The sequence below is a fragment of the Amborella trichopoda genome, chromosome 11, assembly GCF_054954075.1.
Source record: "Amborella trichopoda isolate Santa Cruz 75 chromosome 11, AtrichopodaSantaCruz75HAP2 v2.0, whole genome shotgun sequence".
NCBI lineage: Eukaryota > Viridiplantae > Streptophyta > Magnoliopsida > Amborellales > Amborellaceae > Amborella > Amborella trichopoda.
Genome location: NC_142346.1, coordinates 46,123,553 through 46,146,626, shown reverse-complemented (window position 1 = coordinate 46,146,626; position 23,074 = coordinate 46,123,553). Strand labels below are relative to the sequence as shown.

Genomic DNA, 23,074 nt, shown 5'->3' with positions numbered 1-23,074 from the left:
ACAAACACATGCATACACAAAGAGACCAAAGTCTCTCTTTCACATGCATACAAAGAGAACAAAGTCTCTCTCTTACATCCATACGCAGACCAAAATCTCTCTTTTCTTATGTGCATACACAAAGGGACCAAAATCTCTCTTCCGGTATATCTCGCTCTCACATACACACATGCACACGGGCCAAAATCTCTCTCTCCCTCTCTCTCCCTTGCACATGCACGTGCATGTGTACATGGATCACATTCTCTCTCACACATGCATGCAACGCGGACCAACCTCTGTCTCACACATGCATGGAACATGGACCAAACTCACTTTCTCACACGCACACATACACAAACACATGATCACACAAAGAGACCAAACTAAGCCAATCCATGGACTGGGAAGAGGGGAGCAGAGGTATGTTATAGATTTAAACGTGGTCCTAGAAATTCACAGGGAGAATATGTCCAAAATTTTAAATTTTGTCCAAGAAACTACTGGTGCATGGGCGTTCTCTTTCCACAATTGAGAGGATAATTTTCAATGTATTGACATATTCATGAAATAACATTTAATATTCTTCTTCCTAGGCCACTTACTTTTTTTTTTTTTTTGGGTCACACAAGAAATATTTTCCATTAGCCACTATTCAAGAAGTAAATATTAAACAATCTTCTTCCTTAGCCACTAACCTTTTTTACAGTCTCAAAAGTAATATTTTCCACTAAACACCAAATGGGTTCCACATTATAGGGCCTGTTTGGGACTTTTTCTAAAGCGAGTTGCACTCTACTTAATAAATTGGTATTTAAATACTTGAGATTCTCAAGCTTTAGACCTAAAAAGAAGCAAAAGCCTAAAGAACCAATCTCTACAAGTAGAGAGGATGAGCCATGTGTCAATGGCGCCCTCATGACCACCAGATTGGATTTGCAAGAGCTGTGAAAATTGGATATCTAATGAATGGCTTTGATTGGACTAGATGCTTCCCTACGAAGCAAAGTCGACGTTGGTATTGGTGTGTTTGGTTTTATAAATCTTCCAAAACCTTGGACACTATATAGATATAAGGGAGTTTATACTATTCTAACTAGGAAGCATGATGTAACATGCCCCTAGTGAGCATCCTACTCCAAACAAGTTTTTAGTTGTGGTTGGTGGAGATGGATAGGAAGGGCTGGCAAATGGGCCACGCGGCTCGGCCTTAAAAAACTAGGACATGGGCTAGGCTGGGCCACATGGGTCGGGGGCCAAGATTGGGCGAGGGCCATCACGAAGTCAGCACTGCCCAACCCTGTATTTTTCTTTTCTTTTCTTCTTAGGCGACCGGCCCATGGCCCCTTTAGCTTGTTCCGACCAGGCTAGGCTGGCCCTATAAGGAGGCAAGTCCGGGCCAAGACCGGCCTGGCCCCTCGCCGGACCTTAGTGGAGGTTTGCTCACCCCCTATTGGTAACATATAAAATTTATCTACAAAGTCCAACACCCGGTAGAGGTGTATAACCACTTGGGACATATAGTATGCCTCCTAGTAAGCATGATGTATTTTAGGTGACAATTCAGACGAAAGGTAAAACTCATAGAATGAAAAGAGCGCGACTTGGACTTCGGCTCTGAATTCCAGAATTCCGAACCTGATCCCTTTTATGCGGGGATTTTGAGTCTAAAGAGGAAATTTTTAATAAGGAAATTGAAAGATTTTGAAAAAATTTGATAAATTAGTGATTCTAGTTTTTTTTCACCTCAAAATCTTCTAGCTCTCGACAAACGATTTTGAGTCGGCTCAACAATTTTAAACCCAAAGTAAATAAACCAATTTCTACATTAAAACCATGATACTAATAATGGTGATGGCTATAAGTATATAATAGGTTTGTGGTTATAACTGCCTTCACTAATACTTACGTTCAAGGAAAGCAACCTTAGTGTGATGTTTTATTTTCCTGAAGTCATAAAGGAAACTCTATTAGCTGCTAGGGTAGCTTTCTTTGTAACTTCCAACGGGAAACAGGGAGGTGACTCGGAGCCCTTTATGCCTATCCTAGGGCCAACACGATCTCATAAATAAGAATTTATAGACATGCTTTTTATTTCCTTTTGAGCCTGTGGGAGCACATTGTATACTTACTTCCTAACTCCGCGACCTTGGAGGATATTTTCAATTTGAAAATTTGACCCCCACTTTAAAATCACTTAAGGGTATTTAAAAAGGAGTTTATAAACACTTAGATTTGATTGTTAAAATGGAGTTACAAAAGGGGTTGGTTTGTGGTGCTAGCCCCCCATACCAAGTTACCGACACCTTAAAAAAAGCTGATTCCCTAATCTATATGAAAAACTGGGTAGAGCCCGTCTTTCGCATTGAATTACCCCGAAAAAAAAAATATAGAGGGTATATCTTCAACCTTGAAACTTTATTTTCCTCTTTTCGGTCGATATGGTTACTCCAAAATCTGAAGTACTAACTCCTCGATGGGGTTTTACTCAAGGGAGTGAATTTAAGATATACTCCCGAGGGAGCACAAAATCTTTTGGCTTTACTTATACCATGTTAGATAAACAATAAGCCAGCTATTGACAATGGGATACTAGTTGTAAATGTCGGGTTGATGGGCGGCCCAAATATTCCTTTTGAGCATTTTACTTTTTAAGAAAATACAGAAAAAAAAGGCAAAATACAAGTACATTAAGAGGTGTAAAGGTTACAATACTAAGCTAATATATTCGAATCTTTGCTTTAAAAGGAAATAAAAAGGAATCTGGGAAAATTATTTGTGTCACCACGCGTGCAATCAACCAAAATGTACTATGTTGTAAACTAAGATGCAAACAAAACCATGAGTGGTTTTTTTTTAATAAAGTTGTAAACTAAGATCCAATCCAAACCAAACCATTGGTGGGTTTACTACAACCCCAAGCTATTTCTAGCATGGAGAACTCGTTTGTGATCGCCCCCTTATCCTACGAAATAGTTTATGCCCGATGGGACCCTATTAAATCTCATATATTTGGATGACTGACATGTATGCATACAGTGGGCCGGGTATCCAGCCAATCAAGGTCCGCCCGGCCCAAGAGGGAACGGCTAGCAGCCTGCATGGTTCGGCCTGGCCCTCTTTTTTTTAGTTTTTTCTTTTATTTTTTTTTATTTCATTTGGCCCGGCCTGGTAGGGATAGGGCGAGGGCCTCTTTAGCTTGGTCAGGATCAGAACGGACCTAGGCTAGCCCTATGGGGACTAAGGCCAGGGCTGGCCCGACCCATTCTCAGTCTATTGCCAACACTACCTAGTTTTTTATTTTTAAATTCTTTTACAAATACTCTTGACCTGTGTAGGATCGGACAAAAAATATACAAAAAATTATAATATATAGTTAATACTATTTATATGTATTTTATACCAATTTACCAGTTTGGATCATGTAGGTCAGGTTGAGTTGACACCAACCCGAACCCGACTCTACCCGATAGGATCCAAGCTAGACCTAGGGTGGTCAACTCGACCCACTTCCTACCCTTAATTTTAGAGGAGGTGCGCTTGGCCTAGGCACACAAAAACCATTATATCCTAAAAATCAATGACCAAGATGCTCCCACCCCTGATTGTAAACCGTCCAATGGTTCAATCTGGGCGAGCTCACATAATCTTCACCCTTTGAGTGATAGGCATACACGCACATTTGTTATTTCAATCCCAATGCCCCTCACTTGGGTAGAAACCCTCTCTTAAAGTAATTTTAGAACTCCTATTTTTGACGAAGTAACCTCCTCTAGCTAGTAGGCAACCTCAAACAAAGAAACCTTTCATACGTATGGTATATCTACTAAGAAAAAGTATCGTCCTTAAGATTGAAGGGCAACCATCTAATCAATTGTTAGTCCAACTACTTACAAACTCAAAATCCATATATATATATATATATATATATATATATATATATATATATATATATATATATATATATATATATATATATATATGGTCATTCTAAGTAGGTCTCCCCAATGTAATATGTATGTATTCCTACGTAGGTCTTTTACTCGAGTGTACTATGCTCCTGCGGAGCATCCTATACATGCCCATCCGAAAATGTCCACATGACTAGGGGTGAGAACGGGTCAGATCGGGGCCTGATTTGAGCAAATCCGGATCCAGATACCAATAGTATACATCGGATCCGTGTTCAAACTGCATCTTAGATCTGGATTTGAATAGTATACATCGGATCCTGATCCGAATATAGATTATATATATACTATTTAGAAAATTATATATAAAATATAAATTTATTATTAAAAAACCGGATTGGATCCTGCACCTACACCTGGATCCGGATTTCGAATCCAAATTTGGGGTCCATACCTGGATTTGAATAGGGTCCAAAATTTAAGTTTCACATCTGGATTGGCTCAATTCTCACCCCTGCATATCAACAAAACACACACGCTCTCTTACGTGTGTTGTGTGTGCACAACACATGAGAAAGATTGTCATGCTTACCATTTATCATGGATTTATCATTGAGACAGGTAGAGAGCATGTGATATGGGATTATATATGACGAGACCATTTACCTTTTGATATAAGGAGGTCATTATTATTTACAACTATCAGATGTGAAATTGGAAAGCTTTGGTGTATCACAAAGTTCAATAAAATTTCTTTCGAAGTTTAAGCGTGGTTAGTAGAATAAATACGGTCATCTAATTTCACATCTAATGGACCACCTTATATCAAAGGTAAATGGTTTCATTGTATACTTTCCAAGTGATATCAATAAGGGGCAAGCTTTCTATGCTTCCCCTACAACATAAAACTTATATACTTCTGCCTATCCAACTGTCCATTGTGAATGGAGCGCTAAGATTGCGTCAATCACAATGTCACATTTTTACACTAATTTATTTTTAATTTTTTTTCTATAAACTATTTTGATACAAAATTTTGGATGTCCAATCCTCTATTAAATTTGCACTAGAAAAAATATAAAAACAATATTTTCAATAAAATAAAATAACCAAAATACCCCTAAAAGATTCAAAGGATATTTTGGTTATTATATTTAATTATTTTTAATATTTTTTTCTAGGTGCATCCCAATGAGAAGATGACATGTACCAAATTTTATATTCATATAATTTATATTTAAAAAATTAAAAATAAAATACTTTAAGACGTTGGATCTAAGATCAAACGGTGAATAACTCTCTTGATCAAACTTGGATGGCTGGATGGTAGGGGAAGCATAGATCTTCTATGCTCTAAGAAAAGTATAGAAACCTTTCCCACTAGTAGGAGGATCCTTTCAAAAACTTTTCTCACGTAAAAAATAAAAGCATAAACCACAAACCTCACTCGTGTTGCACGTGCAAAACTTGGCAGTAAAAAGCAAGACACCATGCAACACAAAGTCCTGCAGATCCTCTCCACTTTACTGAGAAAATGCAGAAAAAAAGGAGAAAAAAAATAGGCAAAAACAAAGCTAATGGGTGCTCAAAGACTAAGTGGGGCCTGGCTCCATGTGAAGGAGCCACACTCAAAAGAAAGGGAAGGGGGCCACCCCTTATTCTCTTTCTGTGAGTTAAAATGAAGGTCCATCAATGGCCATCTGAATTAGGGTTTCTTCTGTCAGGGTTGAGTCTGAGGGGGAGTGGTGCAGCAGCTCTGAAGCTAGTTAAACTAGTGGAAGGCTGTTTGCTTGAATAATCGCCATGGCAAGAGGGAAAGTGCAGTTGAAACGCATCGAGAATCCAGTGCATAGGCAGGTTACCTTCTGCAAGCGCCGGGCAGGCTTGCTCAAGAAGGCCAGGGAGCTGTCCACTCTGTGTGATGCTGATATTGGGGTCATCATCTTCTCCACCCATGGCAAGCTCTACGACCTCTCCACAAATGGGTAGGCAATATAATTATTAGTCATAGTAACAATGACAATTAGTAGGAGTTGTTTCTAAACAAGGATCCGGATCAGGACTCACTAGGGTCCCGAGCTGGAGTCAGGTCTGACAAACACAGCCAGGTTTGTCAGATACTCGACTGAGTCTTAGGAAATAATATCAAAATATTGGGAACCAGCCAGACTTGGCCGGTTCACATGGGCGAATTTGAGTGACTTGGGCGAGCCCTACTTCGATAACCGGCCAGGATTGGCTGGTTCCCATGGGTTTCATCCTAGACTCAGCAGCAGCTCGTCGAGTTTGAGTAACTCGGGCAACTTGCAGTCGGACTCGGTAAGGTTTGATTCACTAAGTACTAGTGATATCAAAGAATAATCAGAAATATAACAACAATGATGATGTTAATGATTTACGTTTGTTTCGCCTATTATCATTATTATTATTATGGTGATAGATCTGCCCCATTAATATTGTTAGTATTATGTTTATGTGCAATAGATTCTCAATGAAATTTGTAAACTCTTTAGTAAGTAATCGTTTTGTTTGATTGTTGTTTTACTGTTTTTGCATCTTCTGAATCTATTACATGCTCCTTTCCAAAATGATACATAAATAATACTCACAAAGTAAATAAGTAACATAACACAAAAAAAATGACAAAAAGTAGTACATTACATATAAACGAACAAGGCACATGGTGCGTGTGCAACGCACACAACACACTATCTTGTGCGTTTCTAAGCACTATTGCAAGTACAAACATTTTAGTTTGTTTTTCTTTCTTCTTGGATACTTCAAAAATATTCTGAGTAATTTTATTTTGGTTGGCAATTCTATGCTATTTTTTTTTTTTTCTTTTGCAAATTTGATGTACAGAATTTGTGACTGATGGATCTGATGATCCATCTCTATGATCTTTACCATCTATCTTTTTTGGTTTTATCATTCAAAAAAAAAAAAAACAGATGGATCCTAAAGATATTTCTCATCATAGTTATTGCACTTCATATAAATGAATACTTTTGTTGATCGCTGTTAACTGAAAATCCTTTTTTTTTCATTCATAGCTTCGAAAAAAACTGAAAAAATGTAGCTAGAGGAGAAAGAACAAGGAGCCAAAAAGAAATTAACTTTACTCTAGGCAAGGGTAGTCTCTAATAAGTGAGTAGATAATCATGTGTTATTTCAAAGAAATAATTATGTATTATTTCATAAGAAACTCGTCATGCAATCACAAAATCATGTCCTTCAGAGATGTTACCTTCTTTGATTGTTAATTATCTAGGGTTCTGATATTCTCTATTATTTTCTTCATTTCTTATTTTTTCCTAATATTTTCTTCAATTATTGAAGAACCATGCAGGAGTTGATTGAGAGGTACATGAAATCATCACATGGAGCTCAAACTGAACAACCTGAAAATGTAAATCATCCTCCGGTATGTAATTTTTAAGCTCTCAATTTTGTATGCATGCATGTATCTAAATTGAAAAACTAGCAATTAAAGAGAAATAAATTTGTGATAGAAAAACAACTCTCATTATTATGTCATAGACTCATTGGTGGGTTTGTTGTCTTTAGCAAAATAATCCTTTACTCTCAAGAAAGTGAAGTTCTATTAATAGGACCATTATTTTCATGTGATATGAGGAGAGATTAAGACACTTTGAATCAAAAAATTTTGATTACTACAAACCCTAGAATAATATTTTCAATAATAGAGAATTTGAAGTTGGTTTCTTCCCCAAAAGAAAGAAAAACAGATTAAACTTTTCTTTGTGTTTAGATGATGTCACATATGCCTAAAGCCTATGGGAAATTTTCTAAAAGTCTAATCAGTGAAAATTTCAAATTTTATTCTAGTTTATGCTAAACATAATCCAAACAAAATAGAAACTTCAATTTGAGGAATCTAGATTAATTTCAGCACTCTTTCTAAGACTTGATTACCAAATAAAACTTTAGGAAGTTAGATCTCCACTGGGTTTCTTCATTGCCATCTTTGTCAAACATAAACTGGTAGTGATTTAACATGTAACATGCTTCTTCATTTATGGAGATCCGTTCAGATTATGCACTAGCACACAAACTACAATGCCTCTCTTCAATCAAGTTATAGACAACAGCTCATAGTATGCTCTTAGTGGTATTTATATCCAAAAAAATTTATTTTTTATTTCTAATTTTATTATGGTAAGTTTGATTGCCAATAATAACTCTAGATAAAATCAATTGATGACAATATTTTAATATACGCTCCTTATGATTACATTTAGTGGTCTAAAAGCAATCATAAAAATTAAAATTTGACAATAGGCTCTAGGCAGAAGTGGTCAAGGTAGTGGTTGCCACATGGTGACTACTAGAGTTCCATTCTCACCAGGTCTCAAGTGAACACTTAAAATTTGAATTTGAAAAGAAACATGTCATTTTCCTAAACCCCTAAAATATGAATAAGGAAAATGAGGTGCGGTTCAAGAAATTTTAAAAATGTATAGTGAACTTTTTGTAATTTATTTTTGTTGTACATTAGAAATGCTTGTCAACTTTATCACTTATAAAATTCTAATGTGTGTATAACTTAAATTCATGTCCATGATATATTATATACTACTTTTAAAAAATTCGCAATAAACATCTGATAAATTCCCATTACAAATGACATTCACAATAATATCTCTATAAATATACTCCTTTTTTTAAAATCCCAATAAAAATCCGATAAATTCCCCTTACAAATGGTATTCACAATAATATCTGTACAAAACTCCCCACCAATAATATCCTCACAACAATGGGAAATGATCTAATGCAGCAGTTGTATCATAGTATAATGCAACCACACTTCTAGAAAGCCATGTTTGTGGTATTTGTATGACACTATGACCCAAAATTTTGCTCATGCACTCTCTTCAGGTCAATAATCAATCTAAAAAAAAACCAATTTGCACCCTGTAATGGTCATAATGAGTCCCCTCCGATAATGAATCTAGACCGTCCATTTGAAGAATGTCAAGATCTATGTCTTTATGAATTCAAAATCATTTTTTCTATTTAAATATTGTTAATCTAATGATAATAAAGTTATCTAAAAAATTTGAAAAGAGAAAATACCATTCTAAGTCTTAGATCTATGCATCTCATCAAATGGATGGCCCCTATGTTAATTGGGCTAAAAAAATACTTTATATATTGCTTTTTCAAATTTTTATTTATTTTTATTGTTCATTAGAATGAAAAGAGTGTATATTTTAAAATTTGGATCAAACAAATGACCCTAACCGGATTTTTGAAGATTGTTGCATTATATTACTATACAACCATTGCATGAAATCACCCCCCATAACAATAATTGTCACTAATCTAAACATACAATATATCATGATGACTCTTTATATCAAGAATCTTTTGCTCACAAATACTTGCACAAGGAGCTTTATGCCATGGCATCAGCTCAGCCAACCTGAATATCAAGAAACTTGAAAACTCCAAGAAACTTAAAGAGGCCGGATACCACGTTAAAAATTGTAAGAAAGGGACCTGATTCCCAGCAAATGCATTATTCATATGATAGGTTGAGAGCAATTGAAATATGTCACTCTGTGTATTTATATACCATTTACCTTTGGTACAAAGAAGTCACGATCTAACCATGAACATTAAATGTGAAATAGAGTGGCATTTTTTATGAAATTTATGCTAAATTCTTCCTTTTTTTCTAATACTCCATAAGGTTTCTAATATCATTTCTCTGGATAGAGTTCCCTACTCAAGAAAATAAGAAGAAAGTCGATCCAACTATGAAACTAAATAGAATAAAGTCTTGATTTCTCCCTTGTTTTTTAACCAGATTACATCAAACTTGTCATGGATTTTTCCTCTTGGATAGATCAATAGCTCTAGAATTTTGGCTGAAATAAACGGATCATTTGTGTGAACTTTGTTCGACAATTCTAAATTAGGTTTTGAGAATTTGATATATTATTTTTATTTAAATGTTTTGATTTAAAATTCAAAAAAAAAAAAAGATTGATTGGAAGTTTGAGTAAATCCATTTTATTTGAAATTTAGAATCATTTTATTCTGCTTACGAATCCTTTTTGATCTTTTCTTTCTTCATTTTGATCAAACTAGATTTTAATCATTTAAAGTACTTGTATTAAATTCTTTTAATTTATAGGTAAACCCTATTTTATTTTTGATATTTAAGTATAGTCCCATATAATTTATATTTTACGATCAAGTCATTTTTTTAGAACATAAGTTCTATTTTAATTCTCTCTCTCTCTCTCTCTCTCTCTCTCTCTATATATATATATATATATATATATATATATATATATATATATATATATATATATATATATATATGAATTATGCGCAAATTTGGTATGTTTATATGTCTCACCATCATACTCCTATTAAAATATTTTAAAATAAACAAAATTATGAAACTACCCTAGGCGTAGTTTGGTAATTTTATTTTAAAATTATTTTAAATATTTTTTACTAATTGTATGATGGTGAGAAGTCTAGTTATACCAAATTTGAGCATAATCCAATATATATATATATATATATATATATATATATATATATATATATATATATAAAGATAAACTTAAATTCTCAAGAAAAAGCGGGCTCAATTTTAAAATATGAAATATAATGGATAAATATCATAAATAAAATAGGATTTATTTGTAAGTTTTCCAAAATATTTTTAAACCATTTAAAATAGATTTAACATATTGAGAATGGTTTTAAATGATTAAACCAGATTTGAAATCATTTTTCCAGTCATTTATTTTTATCTAATTTAAAATTTAATTATATCTAAAATTTTAAAATATTATTTTAATATTTTTTGGACCCATTCCACGTTGAAGAACTCGTCCAGTTCTGCGTGAACGGACAGTCTAGTTCGATCCATGACCACCCGATCCACATTTTAAAGCACCTTACAAAATCAAGGTTCATGGTTTTGCTTCATTACATATATATATACTAGTTTTAATAAACACATACAAGTAATGGCTTGCATTTGCTCATACAGTGTTGGAATGATGGACTCGGGCTGAGTATTCAGCCAAATGCCTGAGCCGATTAGTTGGCCCTAGTCTGAGTAACTCGGTTCGAGTGGGGCATCCAACTCGGGGATACTCAGGCTCACCAAGGTGGCGAGTCCGAGCTGACTCACCCAAGCAATCAAACTACACATGTTTACTTCAATATTGAAGAATTAAAGACCCTATACTATAGAAGAAAGGCGCATCTCAAAAACTTACTTAAAAAGATTGTTATGATGTTGAAAAACCACCTAATTGATCATCTCAATCTTGAGATATATGGACGTGAGAGAGAGAAAGAGAAATATTTCAAGTCATGGATATCTAGACCGTCCATTTTCAAGATCTTCAAATGTTGAAAGATCTGCTCGATGTACACTATTTTTTAAATTTTAAATTTCATAATTAGATATAAAAACAAATTTACATACCGCCTAATTCCGGCACTGAAAGAGCATCGTGCAGCATCAACTTGGGAGAGTGCCTTACTTTGATTGTCTAAGGCCTCAACTTTATACAAACCTCACCCTATTTATATCATTTTATATCTACAATTCATGTGGAAGATACGGTCCCATGATGCACCGAAAGCCCCCTGAATAAAAACAAACTAAAATTGCATTTACAGACAAAACCTTATGAGATTCCATGAACCATCCATCTACATGTGCACACGTGTGTGCGTGACTTAAAAGCCTTTGCATATTCATAAATAAATTGCATAAAAAGCAACAATTATCATATACGTGTCACTAAGCCTCTAACTCATTTTGAGTGAAAGAGGTCAATGGTTTGAATCCTTGATGCTTGTCCCATAAAACACCCAACAAGATAAGCCCAAACTTTTTATCTAGTTCGCTTATTTTTACAATAACTTTATCTTATGCTAGTGAACAAATGGGATTAGGACATCTTACCCTATAGTGTTTTGCATTTTTTGTACCCCATAAATTATTTAGGGTTTTGACACTTTAGAATCATGAGCTTTGGACCTAGAAAGAGGAGAGGACCTAGGGAGCCAATCTCTATAAGAAAACACAACTTGCCCCTTCCACCCAACAAGATGAACCAAACTTTTTATCTAGGTCAATTGTTTTTATAAGGTCAATAACTTTATCTTATGCTAGTGAACAAATGGGATTAGGGCATCTTAGCCATCCACACCCTATAGTGGTTTGGAGTTTTGCACCCCATAAGAAATTATTTAGAATCATGGGCTTTAGACCAAGAAAGAGGAGAAGACCTAGGGATCCAATCTATATGAGAAAACACAACTGACACTTGCCCTTTTGCTTACCCCGCTTAAAGTTTGTGGCCACCATTGGATTGGATTTATTCTCAGCTTGGGGTATCCAACTGGTGACTTTGAATGGAAGATATTCTTCCCTTTGAACCATGAAGTCATGGGTGTGTTTTGTATCCATATTTCTAAATTCTTCCATAACAATAGTGCCTATAGCATGCTCCAGTGGGATCATATTGTACACCAACCCCCTCAAGCAAAAACTATATTTCGACTAGAATATTTTATAATGAAAATTTGGGATCCATCTAAGAATCATTAGATGACTATTTCAAAATGGATAGAAAAATGATTTTGAGCTCTTCAACACATGGATCTTGCCCTCCAAAAATTAGACGGTCCTTGTTCAATCTTGTGATCTTATTTCTTAGGCACTAAAGTGCATGATTTGAAATTTTTTTTTTTTTTTTTTTTTTGAGGTTGGTCACTAGGTTCCAGAGGTTACATCAAAAAAACTAGAAGTCCTACATAAACTCCTCGGTTGGCTTTTACCGAAGGGGACAAATGACAATATACTCCCATGGGAGAAGAAAATCATTTCAATTTGAAGAAAGAACTAACAAAGAAAATTAGATTAAATTTTCACGAAATCGGTAATCGTCCAACAATAGTTGCAGTAGTAAATTAACAACAGTAACACCCAAATAACAAAAACTGTGATAATAATTACAAATGTCATACCGTCCACTTGTTCCTTCAGGACAAAAATGTACTTAGGGAGATTGGATATGAAATTTGGATACACTAAAGAATTATCAGATCATTACTATCAAAATGAAAGAGGGCTTTTAAGTTCTCTAATACTTAAGAAATCCTTTCAATACAAATATATTAATTGTAGTAATACTCATACTGCAATTACCACTAATAGTGATGATGAAAGGGATGACATTAGTACTAGCAGCACGATCTTTTTAATTTTTAATTTTTTTTTTTTTTTTTTTTCTGAATTGCATACGATGAGACTATTTATCGTTGGTATAAAGAGGTCACAATTACTTACAATTATCTTATGTGAAACTAATAGTTTGTGTGTGTCAGAAAGTTCGAGAAAATTTCTTTTGAAGTTTAAGCTTGATCAATAAAATAAATGCATCCATTTAATTTCACATCCAATGGTCATGATTAATTGTGACTACGTATACCAAAGATAGTCTCATTGTATACCAAAGATAGATAGTCAAGCACTGTCCCAATAACCAAAGTAGTTGTTATTGTAACTACACTTACCAGTGTTACCAATGCAATAAACGATAGTGATCATGTTGTTGAAAATAAGACTAACAAAGATAACTATATTGTAATCATCATCATAATTAGCAACATTGCTAACACTAAAGCATCATTTAAACTAAACTATGTAGCGATGATATTGATCGTTTGACTAATATTACTAAAAAAAGAGAACCTGGCGAAAAATCCATCCATAGGTTTCGAGTCGTACGGGCCGACTCGATGATTTATTAAAAAAATTTTACTTATTGAATTTAATTATTTAACACATTTAAACAAAAAAAACAAAGTTTTTGTATATTGATATGCATGAAAACATGATTTTAGGGTGAATTAGTCCCAATCCAAATTTTGTGAGGGCTTTGGTCCGGTCACCTATTGTTCTGGTCTGAGTGTTTCAAAAATGGGAAAAGTTTACATACGGATGCAACTATCATGTAGAACTACGGATGCACCTCAAGGGCTTTGGTCCGGTCACCTATTGTTCTGGTCCAAGTGTTTCAAAAATGGAAAAAGTTTACATATGGATGCAACTATCATGTAGAACTACGGATGCACCTCAAAAATCCATTGGAAAAGGTAGTTTTAATGTTGAAAACCTTTTGATTGATCATCTCGACCGCTACGGATGCATTTGTATGCCAACTGCACCCTTAAAAAATTAGTGTCTGTCGTTCAATCCTGAGGTTCCCCCAATCTGATTGAGGCGAATCTGAGTCAAACCAAACTACTTTTAACAAAATAAATTTTAAAAGGAAAAAGTTTACATAAGAATGAGGCTTTAAACAATTATATCAAGGTGCACTTAATAAATTCACTAGAAGAGGTTACTTCGATCATGAGAAACCCTCAATTTGATCATCTTGACCTTAAGATATATGGGCATGAGAAAAAAATAGTTTTCAAATCTTGAAAATAGTGTTTCTTGCTATGTATTATCTAGACTATCAATTTTCAAGATTTTCAAGTGCTCATAGATCTGTTTGATCTACAATTTTTTAATCTTTAAATTTTATAATTAGATATAAAAATAAGTTTATAGTCCATCATAAAGATTTTTTATACTAAAATAATATGTTTCGGCAGTATTTGAAGGTGTGCCTCCCTTTGATCAGCTTACACAAACTGCACCCCTTTTAGAAAGGGTGAAGTTTGTGGAAGGTGCTTCCCTCATACTATACAAATAAGGCACAACTCTGAATTTTGTTGGAAGATATAGTTTCAGTGTCGGAAACCTTACAATAGCGTGAAATTTAAAATTCTAAAATTGGTGTAGATCAAGCAGATTTATAAATACTTGAAAATCTTGAAAACAAACGATCCAGATAATTTATTACAATATGCACTATTTTTAGAAGTTAAAATTCTTTTTTTCCATTTTTAACTATATATCTTGAAGTCGGGATTATCAATTCGAAAGTTTTCCAACTTAAGAGCATTTTCCTCTACTCACACCTTACTTCTACAGTATAAGATTGCAATGTTATATATATATATATATATATATATATATATATATATATATATATATATATATTGGATATATCAGGGTGCTCAGAGTATTTTATAATTGTACTCAACAAATTTTGAACACTTATATACATTTGTTTTATATATGAGAAATGATCCTATAAGACCTTCTCCCTCTCATGTGTGTAGGACCCCCAAAAGATCACCATTAAAGTTGCTACGGATCTCTAGAAAAATCAAATCCCACACCCATGTGATAATTTTTTTAAAGTTATATGCCAACTTTAATGGTGATCCTTTAAGATCCTACACACATAGGTGATGGAGGGTTCTATAGGATCATTACTCTTTATATATATAGGGTTTTTTTTTTATCTTGAAGAGGGGTGTGACATCACCCACATGGATCATATTAGTGGCATTTAATGCTCCATGTAGGTGATGTCACATCTTATATGGAGAATATCACAATTTCTTAATGACAAAAAATACCTTTACTAAAAATATAGCATACTACTAAACAAAGGTATATAAATGTCCAAAATCTATTGAGTATAATTATAAAAGACTCAATAGTGTGAATGCCCAAATAAAACATTTTTAAAAAAAACAAAAAAAACAAAAAAATAGGGACGCTGGAAATTTCTGAGTCCGACAGTGACTTGGAGATTAATGGGAATTTTTAAAACACTTACTAAGCGCGATGCTTTATATTCCATTGTTGATGGGGCATGATGATATCATTCTCATTTGCATGGAATTGAGTACACCATTTTGCCAGGTCCTCCAAGGACTTGGAGATGATGTGACCTCCCAAGCAAATAATTGATGTTGTCCCTTGGAGCTTTCAAATATATGGGGGTGAGGTTTGTAGAAGTTACGTGCACTTTTAAAATTTATATAGAGATATCGTTTTGGTGTCGAAAATCTTATAATGGCTTCAAAATCTTTTTTATCTAAAATTAATTTTCAATACTGATTATAAAATTTGAAGCTCAAAAAATAATACAGATCTTATGGTTATGTGAACAATTAGTTTTAAGGTAAAATGGATGATTAACATAATGTGTTATATAATAAACACTATTTTTAAGACTTAAATGCCTAAGTTTTTTCACAACAATAATGGTCAAGGCTAAAATGATTGCTTTGATGGTTTTTCGAAACTACAATTCTAGATGATTTTTATGGTGAAGCTTTACTTATTTTGATAGTGCTGCAGCCCTATCAAAACATTTCCTTTTTACATAAAGGGCAAAGTCAAATTCTAAAGTAGACATGGTGACACATTTCTTTTATTTGTTCAAATATTCCTTGCTACCAAGTATTGTATTAACGTGGGCATTTTTGTAAATAGGATTATCGGAACTTAATTTTCTCTCTCGGAATCACACACTCACTCTCATACAAGCATGCTTACCAAAGCAAAATGGACTGACAAATATGTTTCGGAACCGCCAAAAAATTTTATACACCAGCGAGAGTATACTAGCCACTTCCTCCATCTAGCAAAATACATATTAGGAATATTTTTTATACCTTAAATTTTGGGGATATAATGTTTACAATCAATATAATAAATTTTTTTTTTGACAAATTACAATCAATATAATAATCTCAGCCAAAAAAATTTCAAAAACAAACTCTCGATGGTTTGGAAAAGAAACAAACACCCCGAGATTAAATAGATACCATCTAATTTTTAAAGGGCTAAACCTAAGTGTCACAAAACTCAGACTTCAAATTTTCTTTTAAAATTAATTATCTAGAAATTTTTATACGATTCCCATATTTTTAGACTAAAAAAATAACCTAGGTAGATGTTTTGACAGAGGGATTAGATACACAATATGCTCCTACAAAAGTGAAGTACATGCGCTCTTTGGATCACAGTTTTTTTTCTCTTTTTTGAGAGAGAGAATTTACAAAAAAAAGGGAAGAAATCCCTTGATTGGGACCATGTATTTGACTACTAACACATAGGGGTGGCAACAGGTCAGGTCCGGGTTGGGTCGGGTTTCAAAAATTAAAATATTTATATATTTAATTATATCTAGATATATTTCATAAATTAAGACCCAAATTTTTTTACTAGAGGACCTATTCGGACCTAGACCTAAATAGTATTTGGGATCCAAGATTTGAGCCCGAACCCAACCTGTTGGGGTCCAATTTTTAGACCCATACCCGGACCCGGAGTGGGTCTACCCTCAAGTCCCAAGTCAGGGCCCATTGGCACCCCTATAACACATGCAACACGAGATGTGCATAAACATTGCACTTAAATATAAAGTTACATATGTGAGAGGTCTTGTTAACTACTGGTCGACCTAATTGGCTATATTTTAGAAAAAATAAGAAAATAAAAAAAATAATCTAGTAGTACAAATTATATCAATAAAAAGTTTTTCAATTTTGTTTAGCCGATTGAAGAGGTCAAAACGGGATGGTATGACCAAACAAACATTGATTTTGACCGATTTTTATCAAACCAAGTTTTTGTTTTAGACTAAACAACCAAAATATGTCCCAGTGGTTAGACCAGGTGGTCCTATCTGGTCTTGATAACTATGATCTCTCTCTTTCTATCTCTCTTGCAACTTTGATAGCGATCAATCTTGATAAGAACACAAATTTCAAATCAAAATATTGTTTATTCTGTAAAAGGACCAGCCAATCCAGCCCGACCTTTCTACTAGGGAACTTTAGCGCCTTCTCATCTCAAAATTTGTCAAATGAGGTTTTTTAGGGTTCAAAACGGGTCCAACTATTTTTCGATCCAAATCCAACGATTCCAATTTAGACTAGTGATTTTTGAAACCCTGCTACAAATTGAACCGCAATTAACTAAATGACACCATGTAACAGAACAACCCTTTTACCCAAAAAAAACAAAAAAATGTAAACAAGTAAAGAACACCACTTGACAAAATTTGAGATCAAAAGGCCCCAAATTTCTTAAATATATATACACACAACATATAAAATGCACATCCTAATTAACGCAGGTGTATCGCATGTATTGCATGTGAGCCCATACAGCCGATTTAAACAGCGAAATAAGCAGCTCTCCTAAGTTTGAATATGATATGCCATTTCGTTTAGAACACAAAACCAAGTCTTGAACCCTTGGATTTTGGGCCACATGCTGTGGATATTCTGATTTTTATCATGATGATGCAGGATGTTCAACATGAAATAAATCTACTGAAGCAAGAGATCAATACCTTACAAAAAGCAATAAGGTACGACCAATTTATCCCCTTTTTCCTTTTCTCTTTTTTTTTTTCTTTTTTTTTTTTTGCTCTCTCTCTCTCTGCTCGCACGTGCAATACATTAAATATGATATAATTTTTCAATTTTATATTTTAAACTGAAACAAATTATGTTTATAATATAACATTTTAATAAATATGGAAAAATAGTTGGAAACTAAAAAATTAAGGCATTTAGTGCAACTTTTAGGACTCATTAGCATTCTTTTGGGACTCATTAGCATTCTTTTGTGTAAGGATAAACTACTTTTCATATCCCATCTTTTAAATTGGCAATAATCTTAAAATAATACACATTTTATTTTGAGTTTTATGAAAAACATAAAATCTGGTTTAATCCCATATATGTATGGAAACCTTATTTATTGTTAGTCCACGCTGATAGATCTATAAACATCATATTTGTCGATTTCAACAGTAATATTTTCGAATTTCTTTCTGTTACTAATACTATTCGCATTTCCATGCTATGTATTAATATACAAACTGTTGGTGTATTAATATACAAACAGTTGGAGAAAATGCACATACTTCTCATTCCGATGAGGGTGTTTTTTTATTTTGGGGGAGGTAGGTCCATAATTATATTTTGAAACTAAGAACATACTACAAATGTAACTTTATTTTTATAGGGAAATTTTGAGAAAATTTCTATTTTATTTTGGAAATAAAAAATATATTTTGTAGTTTACATGAAGTCCCACTTTTTTAGTGTGTATAGTTTATTTTAATTTGTTTTATTTTTCTATATATTAGTCAAATTTAGATGTATTCTCACTATCACGCACTTGTAAAAAATATTTGTAAATATTAAATAAATAAAAATTACCAAACTACCCTTTAATCTTTTAGGGGTATTTTTTTTCATTTTTTTATTATTGAATTATCCGGTTCCCTCCAAAAATCTTCCTCTTGTATCTATTTCCTTTTTTTTGTAGGGGGTATGGTTTACATAAAGTTGCAATTTTTAATAATCAAAGTAAGGTGCGCCTTCAAACTTTGTCATGAGATGTAATTTTGATGTTAAAAATTATTGGGTGGGGCGATAATCTATTTTTATATCTAATTATAAAATTTTGAACTCTAAAAATAGTTCGAATCAAGCAAATCTATGCATGCATGAAAATCTCGAAAATAGACTGTCCAAATAATGTGTTGTAAGATGTATTATTTGTAAGACTTGAATTCTCTTTTCTTTTCCATATCTATACATCTCGAGATCGAGATGATCAATTAGAATGTTTTTTCAATATAAAATTACCTTTCTCAATGGATTTTAGTGGTGCACCTTAGTTCTACATGTTAAACTGTCAACCTTATATAAGCGTTTTTTTTTTTCTTTTTGTAGAAATATATATATCGAGACCATTTATTTTTCATATAAGAAAGTAGTGGTTGTCATTTACTGTTAGATTTGAAAGGGTGATTGAAGATGTGTCATTATTTTGCCACAAAGTTTAAGCTTAATATGATGTATAGAAAAAATTAAAATTAAAATATACTTTATACTCTAAAAAAGTAGGACACATACTAACAAGTGAATTACATTTAAATACATAAATACACAGGTTCATGTTCGGCGATGGGACTGGCAGCATGACACTTGATGAATTACATGTGCTTGAGAGGAATCTCGAAGTTTGGATTTGTCAAATTCGCTCGACCAAGGTATATAATAATAAAAAATAAAAAAAATGTATTGTAGCATTATGCAAAGTCAGAAAGTTTTTGCAGTTCAAGTTGTGTACTGTGACTTCTTATGTTTCAGAATCAAATCATGTTTCAAGAACTCCAGTTACTGAAGAATAAGGTATGCAATATATTTTTCCATACTTTTTATTCAAAATAATAAAAAATTACTTTTTTTAAAAAAAATTGCTTCATTGTTTGTATGATTTGTGTTTTGCACATCGAAAATGCATATGCTAATGTCAAAAAAAAAAAAAAACCACAGAGAGAGAGATTGTAGGTCCAAAATGTTCCTAATTTACTGTGAACCCAAAATCAAATATGGGCCATCCATTTTAAATATATGGTATATCTAAGGGATCTAAAGCTTCTATTTTGAAGCTCCAAATCAAACCATTGTTGGTGGATCATGATTTGGAAGTGATTTAGAACTTCTTTTTTGGGTCTCTCTCCTATCAGGAGATTGATTTTTGAGACAAGTTTGTGTTAGTTCTAGAGAAAGGGGGTTAGACATTTACTCAAGTTTAAATCTCATCCCACTTACCTTTGCTTAACAAAATAAATCATCAACATCTCAGCTACATATATCATCATCATTATTACCATCTAAGCCATATTCCAACAATTTGAGTTAGCTAAATGAATCTTGTTCTACTATCTATCAAGGGCTATATCATTAGTGTGCAAAACCTCGGCTCAGGCTCAGGCTCAGGCTCAGGCTCAGGTGTTGGCCCCTACTAGACCTGTGTAAACTAAGTCATGCACAAGCCCAAAAAGGGCCAAAATTTGAAAAAAAAAAAGAAAAAAAAGAAAAAAAGTTTGTAAAAATAAACAAATCAGCTAAAAAAGAAAGAAAACTAAACTTTAAAGTATTGGATGTCTTCAAAAAGAAGGAAAAAGTATATAAAAGCTGGAATTTGGAAATTTTGATTTATAGTTTACAACAATCCAAAGAAAGCCAAGAAAATGGGAAAACTAGAAAAATAGAGCATTATGATAAGAAAACTTATAAATCATCACAAAACATATCAAAATTACATAAGAACATACTTATACGTTGATCTTTTATATGTCCGGTTATCTACTCAAGACTCGGCTTGACAAGGTGTGCTGAGTTCTAGTCGACTTGGCCAAGTTTCAAAACCTTGGTTCAAAGTTCAAACCTATGCTGTTGATTTGCGGCAACAACTAATTTTATCCTACATTTTCACTATCTCAGATCTTTATGATGAGTTTATGGAAATTTATCACTATTGATATTTACTTTTTTTTTTGCTAGGCTTGTTATTTACTGTTGTTGTTGTCATCGATGCTTTTATTCATCGAATTGTTACTATTATTGTTGTTAAGATATACTCTGTGAAGACCATGTGGTTGTATTGTATGTTTTCATGCAATTTTCATATGAATCTATTGAATCATTTGTTATTTGACGGGCAATTTAAATTGCATCGCCTTCTTTTGAAGGAGGACACACTTATGGCAGCCAATGAATTACTTCAACAACAGGTAAGAAAAGTAGATCCATATTTCTTACACCTCTCTATAAAACAATATTCATTAGTAATAATGTTGGCTCTCTCTCTCTCTCTCCAGTTGCAGGAGCAAAGCAGCACCTGCGGTATACCCTTATTCAAGGGAGGAATTCATGGAATTCCATACCCACTAACCCTACATAACGAGGCCTTCCAAGTGTAGGAACTTTTAGTGTGACTTACTAATAAGGTTTAAGTGTTTGAAGACTTGATAAATGACTATAGATTGTGAGCTTTAGATAATTTATATTGTAGAAGACCATTGTTAGGCACATAGACATATATTTTGTGTATATTTGTGTGGTTGTAGTAAACAAACATGTTCTCTAATGTCCTACTTTAGAGGAGGTGGTAGTGTGGTAAGAGGAGGTAACAATGCTCAAGTTTCCATGTTTTAGGCATGGTACACAATGCATGGAGCTCTCTCTCTCTCTCTCTCTCTCAACTTGATCTGATGTATGTGCATATATCACTTATGATTACTGCCATACATCTTCGCTGGTTTCTGCAAGAGAAAAGCAATCTCCGGAATACTCGGGTAAGCATGTAACTTCTGAAGCTACCAGAAACATAGACCTATTTGATGCTTTCATGCTTGATTTGGCTTGTTTCCTACTTCTTGCTACTTCAGATTCCATCCTAAGAATACATAAGTGGTAACAGGTGAACTTCTGTCATTAGAACCACTTGCCTAGCAGGCATTATAGTCTTGTAGGGCACGTTTGGTATTGCGTGAAAATATCATATTATTAGGTGGGGGAGTTTTTTCACATTAATCAATCCCAATGCATCTTTTGATATCAATTGATACGAAAATACTCCCACTCATAATCACATATGGGAGTTTTTTCACATAAAAATACTTCCCTCACGCATACCAAACATGCCCTTAGTTTTGATACACCTTCTAGACATTCAAAAGACCAGTGTTTAGCCTTCCCTCAACATTCTCTTTGCAGGGTATGGTGGTTTTCTTGGAATTTGCTATGTTGGCCATTGTATTGATTACACGAGCAATGATTAGGCCTTTTGAAGGTCAAGTATTAAAGCCCTCTACCTAAACTTCTACATTGAGTAGCATGTAGGAGTAACTCTCAGTGGTTGGGATTTTGATTATTGACTTGAGTCAAGGTTCATATTGGTTTGCAATCCAACATGCCAATTTTCTCAAGCAATTTCAATCCATATATTTGTCATTTACATATAAGTGTAGGAGGATTATATTTAAAAAGATTGTCTACAAAGACACTATTTATCTTTTGTATGTAGATGCCACAATCACTCTCACTTATTTAATGTCAAATTGGATAGCTTGAGATAAGTCATGAAGTCCGAAGAATTTTTTTTGGAACTTTGTATCTATTCAATGACACTTTTACAACAACTCATTTTGAAATGAAAAGGCCAAGAACGATTATCACTTCCATATACAAAAGATAAATAGTATCTTTGTAGACAATCCTGTATCTAAATTCCCTTTGCTGATGAAGAGAGAGTTGTTTGTATGAATTTTGAACCGAGCTCTTGGAGCTTACTTCACTGGATATTTATTTTGATTTCTTCAATCGACATACATGGTGAAGGCGTTTGTTATCAACAAAACCATGATGTTGTGTCATACACA

General features: G+C 33.5%; 1 protein-coding gene across 1 annotated transcript; it reads left to right on the top strand.

Moving 5' to 3' along the window:
* The first annotated feature begins 5,483 nt into the window (after positions 1-5,483).
* On the top strand, positions 5,484-21,813 carry AGL12 (AGAMOUS-like 12). The gene is made up of 7 exons (XM_020676125.2): positions 5,484-5,875; positions 7,230-7,314; positions 18,135-18,196; positions 19,795-19,894; positions 19,995-20,036; positions 21,383-21,424; positions 21,512-21,813. The coding sequence occupies exons 1-7, from the start codon at positions 5,694-5,696 to the stop codon at positions 21,611-21,613; spliced, it is 615 nt and encodes a 204-aa protein (XP_020531784.1). The 5' UTR covers positions 5,484-5,693; the 3' UTR covers positions 21,614-21,813.
* Positions 21,814-23,074: the final 1,261 nt, after the last annotated feature.

What these genes read in the sequence shown, in the direction of transcription:
- AGL12 (XM_020676125.2), top strand. Translation starts at nt 5,694, where the DNA reads ATGGCAAGAGGGAAAGTGCAGTTGAAACGCATCGAGAATCCAGTGCAT. An exon ending in TCCAGTTACTGAAGAATAAG is followed by an intron (nt 20,037 to 21,382) that starts GTATGCAATATA and finishes CTTCTTTTGAAG; the next exon opens with GAGGACACACTTATGGCAGC. An exon ending in ATGAATTACTTCAACAACAG is followed by an intron (nt 21,425 to 21,511) that starts GTAAGAAAAGTA and finishes CTCTCTCTCCAG; the next exon opens with TTGCAGGAGCAAAGCAGCAC.